The sequence below is a fragment of the Eschscholzia californica genome, unplaced genomic scaffold (assembly GCF_041429995.1).
Source record: "Eschscholzia californica isolate CP2 unplaced genomic scaffold, dmEscCali1.0.p SCAF_2, whole genome shotgun sequence".
Classification (NCBI taxonomy): Eukaryota; Viridiplantae; Streptophyta; class Magnoliopsida; order Ranunculales; family Papaveraceae; genus Eschscholzia; species Eschscholzia californica.
In genome coordinates this window covers 22,353,050-22,362,819 of record NW_028238309.1, presented here as the reverse complement: position 1 = coordinate 22,362,819, position 9,770 = coordinate 22,353,050, and the positions used below count along the sequence as shown (strand labels likewise).

The following is a 9,770-nucleotide window of genomic DNA, read 5'->3' as shown; positions in this document are numbered from 1 at the left end:
TTGGGAGATCTAGGGTTTGAGATAGTTTTTTGGAGGGGATAAAAAAGATAAGTGGGTGATAAACACCTTTAAGAGAATTGCGTCTAGAATGTAGACACTTCACTCTTTTCATCTTTTCCGTGCATATTGTAGGGTGAAATTGCATTTTAACACTTCAAAAAAAAAAACCAAGTTGGTCTCTGTGTCCCTCTAGGTGTTTCCTTTCCCACTGTGCTCTCAGACTCTCTTCAACTCCCCTTTACATATCAGTAAGGGAGTGGTTTAGACTTTTATATCACCAAATTTAAAGAGAAACACAAGATTTAAAAAAACTGATATCAACCAAACAAGTTGGTAAGAAAGAGGACAAAGTACTTCATTAATGGAAGTTCAATACTAATAATCAACTGACAAGACATTACAACTTCCAGTACTTTTTTAAACCATAACCCAAAGTAGAAAACCAAAACTTAACACAATTAAATAAAACCCCATTAACAATCATATCAAATTCACATACAAATCTTCTTCTTCATCATCAATTCTTGATCTTGATTCTTGATCTTCATCCCTTCTTGATCTTGATTTAAGTCATCATCTACATTATAAGCTCATTCACCCATTCTAAATCAGGATCAGTTGATGATGATGAAGATGATGATGATATACCACCATTGTTGTTGTTGTTGTAGTTACTTGATCCATAATCTTGATCAGAAATAAGAACATTATTATTCAACCTAAAGTTACTAATTTGACCAGTTGAATCAGGAGAGAGAAAGAACTGTTGTGGGTATTCATGATAATTACTAGGAGAATATGAAAAATTACCACTACCCCAAGAAAAATCTTGATCATTAATTGAATTAGTAGGTGAAGAAATTGCATTTATATCAATAGCTTCTAATGAGTTAACCAATTCCTTAAGTTTATTTTTATAACTCAAAATCCCCAAAATAGATTGCTGCTTTCTAGTACTAAGTTCTGAAGAATTAGTAGTTGGAGATAAAAATTCTGGTGATAATGGAGGAGAAGCTGATAAATGTGAAAACCCCATTAAAGTAGAAGTAGGAGAAGAAGAAGAAGAATTACAAAAAACACAGTTGCAATGATGGGTAGTAGTAGTAACATTTTTAGAGAGAGAAGATGAATGTGTATTTTTAGAGAGAGAAAGTTTTTCTGTTGGAGATTGATACAGGGGAGGAGGAGAAGAAGAAGAAGATTTGGGTAAAACCCTAAGTTGTTTAGGTGAATGAGCAAAGAAACAAACTTTTCTTTTACAATTCTTACCATCTTTACAAACTTGAGTTCTATAACGAGCAGGATGAAGCCAACATTCAAAAACACCATGAGAAAACTCACAAGAATCACCATTAGGACAATTTCCTCGCCGGAAATCAGAGCAAGGATTACCGGAATAATGAAATTTCCGTGGGTCTCTCCGGCGAGCTTTTTCTCCTGGATGAGCAAATGGGCAATCTGTCCAATCATGACTTCTACTTCTCATACAACGTCTGATTTTGAATTCATAAATTCTGAAATCATCAGTGGAGTAAGGGTTTTGATCAGAATCTTCATCAGAGTACTCATCTGGGTTATTATAAGGTAAGAATTTCAGGGTATGGGTATCAGGGGAAAGAAGTTCAATATCAGTAAAATCATGACTGAATGTTGAAATTGGGATGTGGATTAGATTAGATCTATGAGTAGTAAGAAGCTTTCTTGGTGGGAGATTGAGATTCATATCTTGATGATGATGATGAAGTTTTTTGGTTGTTAATAATGGGTGGTGAGAATGGTGATTGTCTGAACAAATACTAGACATTTTGTAGAGAGAGAAAGTAAGGGTGATGGAAGACGTTGAGATTTAAGAAGATGAGAGATGGAGGTATAAATAAGTGGAGATTTTAAGAGAGAGAGAGAGAGAAAGTGAGAAGGAGATGAGTGTGGTAGGGAATAGGGAGGTATGGAAGGGAGGAGAAGGAAGGGAATCGTGGCTGCTTTGTATTTGGGTAAGCATGCAAAGGTTAACATGTGTCAGCTCTTAATGCAGCAAGTCATTCTACACCTATTTTTTTTTTAATTGAAATCAGACTTACAGTTTCTCGTCTAACTTTGTGAATGTGAGAAGTTCTACTACAATTTTGTTATAATTTGTATATCGTTTGTATTATTTTTCGAGAAATGATACTAGAGGCGAAAATGGAAAGTAGACCTACGTCTGATGTGCGAGGCCACCTCACGTACCAAATCCGAGTTGTCTTCCTGCACAGAGATTTTGGAAAACTCAAGTTTTGGTCTACGAGATGCATTAGTTTCTATCTCAGTCCCTCCCTTTTTATGTAATCTGGACCATAGAAATAGATTGACGGTCTAGATCAAATCTTGGTTTCTATGAGAAGAAAACCAAGATGGTGGTAAAAAAATCGACTCTCTCTCTATAGAACAGACCTAAGAACCGAGTGATCGATTTTACTTCTTCTTTTTGTTCGATTGAAGACGGCGTCTCTTCTAGGTTTGTGGTGAAGATACTTTGCTCACATCCTCAACTTTCAAGCTCCGATAGAGTCAAAATCTGCCAAAACCTTGAGGTATGAACTTAGGGTTTCATTTTCCTTGAAGATGATTCACGAATATTAGGGTTTAGGGTTTTTATCTATTAAGATTTTTATCTGTTAGGAGTAGAATAATATTGATTTAAATTTGAATTAATAGTAGTTGTTGTTATCTATTAGGGCTTTTAACTTCTCTTTGCCTAAGCTATCAATGTATTTTTCACATGATCTTCATAGTTTATACTAATTTCTCTCATTCCTGCTGTTTTTAATTTTGATTATATCAATTGAATAGTTGCAATATCAAGGCTCTTAACTTCTCTGTTTTTTTTATGCAATGGGACTGATCAGTCACACTGGGGCTGAGACACGGCCCAGACTCCTACGGGAGGCAGTAGTGGGAAATTTTATGCAATGGGTGAAAGCCTGAAGGAGCAATGCCGCGTGGAGGTAGAAGGCTTACGGGTCGTGAACTTCTTTTCCCGGAGAAGAAGCAATGACGGTATCTGGGGAATAAGCATCGGCTAACTCTGTGCCAGCAGCCGCGGTAAGACAGAGAATGCAAGCGTTATCCGGAATGATTGGCGTAAAGCGTATGTAGGTGGCTTTTCAAATCCGCTGTCAAATCCCAGGGCTCAACCCTGGCCAGGCGGTGGAAACTACAAAGCTGGAGTACGATAAGGGCAGAGGGAATTTCCGGGGGAGCGGTGAAATGCGTACAGATCGGAAAGAACACCAACGGCGAAAGCACTCTGCTGGGCCACTTAACTATACAAACTTATCTTTAATGGACCAGATTGATTCTCCAAAAATCTAATGGATTAAATTCATATGACAGACCCTCTAATGGCTTAAATGAAAAGGTAGAACATCTTTTGAAATATGCGATTTTGAAATCACTTCCCCCCCTCTACACCATCCTTTCCCCCTCATTTTCAGAAACATTTCCTTCTCTCTCACGCAGCTCTGGTCTGCCTGACTGCCTCTTTCCTCTTTCAAAAAACATTACATTTCCCGTTGACACTATCTCTCATTCTCCCTATCAAACATAACCAGTATAACAAGAGTTCATCAAATTAATCTGTGATGATCAAGATGTAGATCAAAATAATAGAGAGAAAGATCAGTTAAAGAAACCAATCAACTTAATGCACTAACTCAATTTTATCTCTTCAGAAATAAGAAGCAGACCCCCAAAAAAGTTCTAGAGAGAGAGATAAGGAGAACTCTAGCCTCCACGTTGTGGCAAGGCAAACATGAAATTCAGAGCTCAAGGATTTCATGGAGAAACATGGAACTAGACAACTGGTGGAAATTGGATTTCTTTAGCCCTTTACCACCAAAAGCTGGTAAGCTAGCTAGAGAGAGATAACATGAAACTACCCTTTCATTCATTTGATCAAAGTATCAAGTGTGTGTTGTTAATTTGTATTCCTTTCTAGGTTTGTCAGGTCTAAGAAGATGTAGAAAGTGTTGTAGATTGAGATGGCTAAACTATCCCAGACCCAATATTAAACTTGGAGAGTTCTCTGATGATGAAGATAAAATCATCTTCAACCTCTTTGCCACAATTTGGAGCAGATGATCACCTCAAATTCTTTTATTCCCCTTTTTGGGTTCAAATTTTGTGTTTCCGTTTTGGGTTATTTCCCAAATGCCCCCTACTTTGTGACCAGCTTCCCGCGTAGTCCCCTACTTTATCGAAAATAGCCAGATGGCCCCGTTCTGCCGTTAACGTCAAAAGCCCGTTAAATTCTTTTTCCTTCTCTGAAATTACCATTTTGCGTTGTCAGACATGCCTGACAACTGCTCTGACCAAAGCCGTCTTGTCCGCGCCCATTAATTATAGCAAACGTCATCAAACAATCTCTTCTTCACGCCCGCCTTTTTCGATACGACATCAATCCCTCTTCCCCTTCCAACCCAGGTTAAAACGACGAGTTGCTTTTCAACTTTTCCCATTTTGTTTCACTCTTTCTCTAACTCGACTTCCTTCACCAAACAACACTCATTTGATCTGAGTTTCCCCAAAATTCTTCCATGGACGACGCCCATCATCGTCGTTATCGTATAGAAGATCTGATAGATGTTGAAGTTCACTATGGTGGTTCTTTTCCTGATGACACCGATTTTTATCATATTCATTACACACAGTACATTGGTGGAGATGTAATCATATTCCAAGACATCTATGTTCCTCTCACGAAGGAGTGGACATACTTGAAGTTCCTTGACGCCACATGCAAGGGGTTTAAGTTACCGGAGGGAACAGTTGTGCTCCATTCGTGGGCAATTATTCAAAGTAAGGGGATGGATTGGCATGGTTTTAGACGATGCAACATTAAACCAGGTATTTCTGGTGGGTAAAACTTTTAAAAGGGGAGGGGGATATCTCCATTTTTTTCTTGTGGTTGAATATCCAGAAGTTCCCCCACCACCACCAATTTTGTATCTTGAATGACATAAATCCCCTAAAAAGAAGAGGGTTCAAGTCGTGGGGTGGTGTATGACTGATGGACCGATGGGTCGCAAGAGGGATGAGGGAACTGAAAGAACAAAGGAAGGGCAAAAGGAAAATGTTTTTTTTTTTCATAGAATGAGTGAAAAACCCAAAAATCTAGACCCTAATAGGGAAAAACCCCACTCAAAAATAATAATGTCAAAAAAACCCATTTTTGGAACATTTTTCAAAATGTTGACAACATATGTAATTATGTTGTTAACAAGACAACATATTTTTTTCATAATTACATTTTTACCCTTATATGTTGACAACATATATCATTGTGTTGTTATAAAATGTTGACAATATCTATAATAATGTCCCGACATATTATAAAATGTTGGCGACATATATAATTATGTTCTTAACAACATATATAATGTATTAGTCAAAATATTATTTGTTCGTTAACGGATTTGTTAAATACAAAGGATAATATGCATAACATTTTAATTTTTGTAAAGGACAAATAAAAAAAATGCTTTAGTCTTAATATTTATGTCGAAAGCAAAACAAAAAATGCAGAAACCATTTATTTTTTCACAAGACAAATCGAAAAATGTTGTAGCCAAAATGTTTGTGTCAGTTTGTCTATGTGAAATATTTTGGCAAAACAATGTCTAAGCAAAAACGAATTTGTTCAGAAATTTACAAATTGTTGAGAAAAACTAAGAATTGTTCAGAAATTTACAAAATTGTTGAGAGCAAACCAAAAATTGTTCAGAAATGTTCAAAATTGTTTTTGACGTTGATTTAAAGGGTAAAATTGTATTTTTACCTACTGGGTTTTTTCCTCATTACTATTTAATATTGGGTCTGATTCTCTTTAACTTCTCCATTTTGGGCCTTATAATTACCGCCCTTTTTTTTTTGAATTGTTCAGCGTGTGCCTCGAACCCTTGACCTCTAGGTGGAAGATTATACCTCTTACCACTCCAACCAAGGGTTGTTGGCGCAAAAGGAAAATGTTGACCAGAGGAGAAGCAAGACGAAGACCACGTCTGATTATTATTGATTCTGATGACGGGGTTGATCATAAAAGAGTTGATGATGGTGCCGGCTCTGTTATGGGTGACCATGGAGTTGGTGCTGATAGTGTGGTGGGTGATTGCTCCTCTGGTAGTCGTACTATGGTCGCTTCATGTGATAGAATAGTTGGTGCTAGTGTGGGTTTGGAAGAGATTTCACAAGTAGTGGGGCAAACAGATTAGGGGTGAACATTGGGTATCCGAACCGCCCAATCCAAACCGATCCAAACGGTTTTGGCCGGTTCGGTAACCGATCCAAAGGTGTTATGGATTGGCTCGGGTATTTAAACCCCAAACCCGAGGGCGTCGGATCGGTGTATGGATATGGGTTTCGGATAACCGAGGTAACCGATCCGAACCGTCCCACGACCCATCAAACTAAAAAACCCAGAAACCCTAACTCCCAAATGCCAAAATCCTTTCGCCCTCTCTCTCCTCGAAGGCTCGAACAGACGAACTCTCGCCTTCTCTCCCTCGAAATCCTTTCGCCCTCTCGATCATCTCTCTTCCATTCTCTCTTCCATTCGAAACTCAACTACTCAAGCTACCAGTCCACCATCTCTCTTCCACCGAACTCTCTCAAGCGAAGGATTAAGGTAAGAAAAATCTAGGGTTTATTTTTGAAAGTTCTTTAGTTAGTTTCATTTAATGATTTAAGTGTTTATTAGAGTTTATTTTTGTTCATTTCAGGTGATTAAAGTCATTAAATTTGTAGTTTAAACCTCCCTCTCTCTACAAAATCAGGAGGTAAGAAAAATCTAGGGTTCATTTAATTTTTTTCTTTATATTGCTAAATTTAAATGATTTGATTAAGATCATCTATGTTAATTAGTTAATTACTAATACATATATATGAATGATTTGATTAAGATCTGCATGTGTTATTATCTAATTATCTCCTAGAATTCATGATAGTGATAAAATTAATTAGTCAATTCTATATATATATAGATATATTCATCTATGTTAATTAGATATATATGAATGATTCATTGATTTGATTAAGATCATCTATGTTAATTAGTTAATTACTAATACATATATATGACTTAATAACTGCAGTATTTCCTTGACTTGTTTTTCATCATACCCTTATTAAGGTAATTAGGCTATAGATGTTTATCATCATACCCTTATTAAGTGATGGACCCAAAATTAGGTCTATTCCCGCAAGTATACGGGGTCAAGTTATAGTATTGAAAATAAGATCGAGTATCGTCCCAAGAGATAGGTGGGTAACTTCGGATATTGACGGCGAGTTTAGCCCAATAATCAAAATGTCAATAGCTAACTTAAACTAACACACACACCCCACTTTGTAAGTTTGATGATTGATTAGTAAGGAATAAGAAAACAAGTGAAACTAACTAAACTATCTAAGAGAAGTGAGAGAATATCTAAGGTTATAAAATCCACCACATAATTTCACTTTATAGAACAAGCACTTAATCACTTAAATCTCTTTTGTATTTACTCGGGATCCAATATAATGAACTATTTGGATTCCGGATGATATTCTAGATAAAACAATTTTATAATTAAGAATGTATGATTGACTACCATATAAAACTAATTTCCTACACTATCATTCAAGATCTAAAAGGCATATCTCATCTAATAAATCAATAAAAGCATGAAATATCTAATTATAATACATGAATGATAATAAGGTTATAGAATCAACATGAAATGACAATCAATAGGCATTGAAGCACATCAAAGGATTTAATTAATCAAGAACAAGTATTATAAAGATCCAAAATGGGTTTCATTCACAACCTTAGATTGCTAAATTAACTATACATGGAATCTAGAATGACATTCATTGACATTGTAAAATAAATGAAAATACTAGGAAATTAATGGAAAGAAATCACCAAGAATGCTCAAATTCCATATCCCCATGTATCTCCAATTTGTCCAAGATTTGCTCCATTTATGCTCAAGAATGTTACTCCAAGAAATCCAAGTAATAGCTATTTTATTGCAACCCAAATAAGAAAAAGAAAGGGAAAGAAGAAATTAGATCTAGAAAGTTGGAAAGAAGAGATGAAGAGGGTTAGAAATGGTGGAAGAATATGGAAGAAAGAAGGAGATGACTATTAATGGTAGAAAGAATAGTGGTAGAGAAGAAGATAGAAAAAGATGGATTTAATAGAAGAGGGATTGAGTAAGAAGAAAAGAGAGAAAGAAATAGGTGAGAAGAAGTAGAAGAAAAGAATGGAGGATTAGGGTTAGAAGATAGAAAGAGAAGTGGCTTAGAAATTAGGTAAGGAAGCCATTTGAGAGGGTTGTTGAAGTCTAGGTTCTAATGGAGGAGAAAGGGATTTATTTATAGGGTTGGGGTTTATTAGGGTTTAAATGGTAAAAAGTGAGAGAAAAGAGGGTTACTTTTGGAATTATAGGGATCAAATGCAAAACCCTAAAGCACAACCCCATTGAGTCGGCGGCTGGGTATCCAAAGAAGGGATAAAGGAGACACGTGTCAGCGTGCTAGGGCTCCTAGGGTTTGGGCTGGGAACGGCCGCTACAGTGCTTCTCGGCTGCTGATTTGTGGTGCAGCATCATGTTCTCACCGTTGGATAAGAAGAGCCGGGATCTGAGCGGTGATAGGAGCTGGACACGTCGTCGGGAGTACCGGAAGCAAGGCTGGGGTGCGCTATACTGGATCATAGCGCGGCAGAGAAATTCGGTTCGTTGATCTGATGCGCGCAGAAGCCAACAGATGAGATTAAAACGTTGTTCCGGGAGTACGGAACTAAGTAGGAACGGGTTGTACCGGATCATCTTCTCGAGGCCCCATTTCGATGCTCAGCTAGAATACGGATATTGGATGCTCCTATCTTCGTACCAAGACACGTGTCGGTCGGTAAACCGGGCGCCAGAAACGTACCCGACATTGTCCCGCTAGTCAACATTTTTGACTGAACTTTGACCTTGGTTTATTCCTTCGTCCGGACTCCGATTTGACTTCCGTTTTCTCCTACGGACTCGTCTCGACCTCTACTTTTCAACCACGCACTAACCTTGGCCAAATTACCAGATTGTCCTTGACTCCAAATGACCAAAATACCCTTCATGCATCTTTTCCTCGTTTTTAACCGTTTTTCACACCTAACTCTCCAAAAGACACCTAATCAAGAAAACCAACTATTTTATTATAATAAAGACTCGAAACGAACTAACTCGACTAAATTAAACGACTCTGATGGGACATTTTTATGACCCATCAAACATCCCCAAACTTAGATTTTGCTAGTCCTCGAGCAAAACAAAATAAAAGAAAAACCTAACTCACTTTCGGAGGAATCCCGGTTGCATTTAGCATATGCAACAAGCCGTTAAACCCCTAGGTTGCCCTAGTGGACGAGTGTTGTCTCGTGAGGGTTTCCAGAGAATGTACCCACAAAATTCAAAAACATTTCTAAAATACAATAGGGTCCAAAAGCACTCAAAGTCAACTAAGACGGACTAAAAATGTTTATCTTCTAGAAAATTTTAGCAGGCTAATAGGAATCAGTCAAAGTTAACAACACTATACAGACACTAAAGATCTCTTCACTAATAATCTAGACTCAAAGTGTACGTGACTAGCCACAATGAGAATCACTTCAGTTCCAAGCAGACAGACCCTTGATCCCTATCTTAATACATTTCGCCTCGACTTTGGCCTCACAGACATACGCTCTAAAAGATGAAATCACT

At 37.3% G+C, this 9,770-nt stretch overlaps 1 protein-coding gene across 1 annotated transcript; it reads right to left on the bottom strand.

Annotated features, from left to right (window-relative positions):
- Positions 1-330: 330 nt before the first annotated feature.
- LOC147556927 (zinc finger CCCH domain-containing protein 61-like) lies at positions 331-2,005 on the bottom strand. Its single transcript, XM_086657928.1, has one exon. The coding sequence runs from the start codon at positions 1,802-1,804 to the stop codon at positions 578-580; it is 1,227 nt and encodes a 408-aa protein (XP_086514054.1). The 5' UTR covers positions 1,805-2,005; the 3' UTR covers positions 331-577.
- Between the last annotated feature and the right edge of the window lie 7,765 nt (positions 2,006-9,770).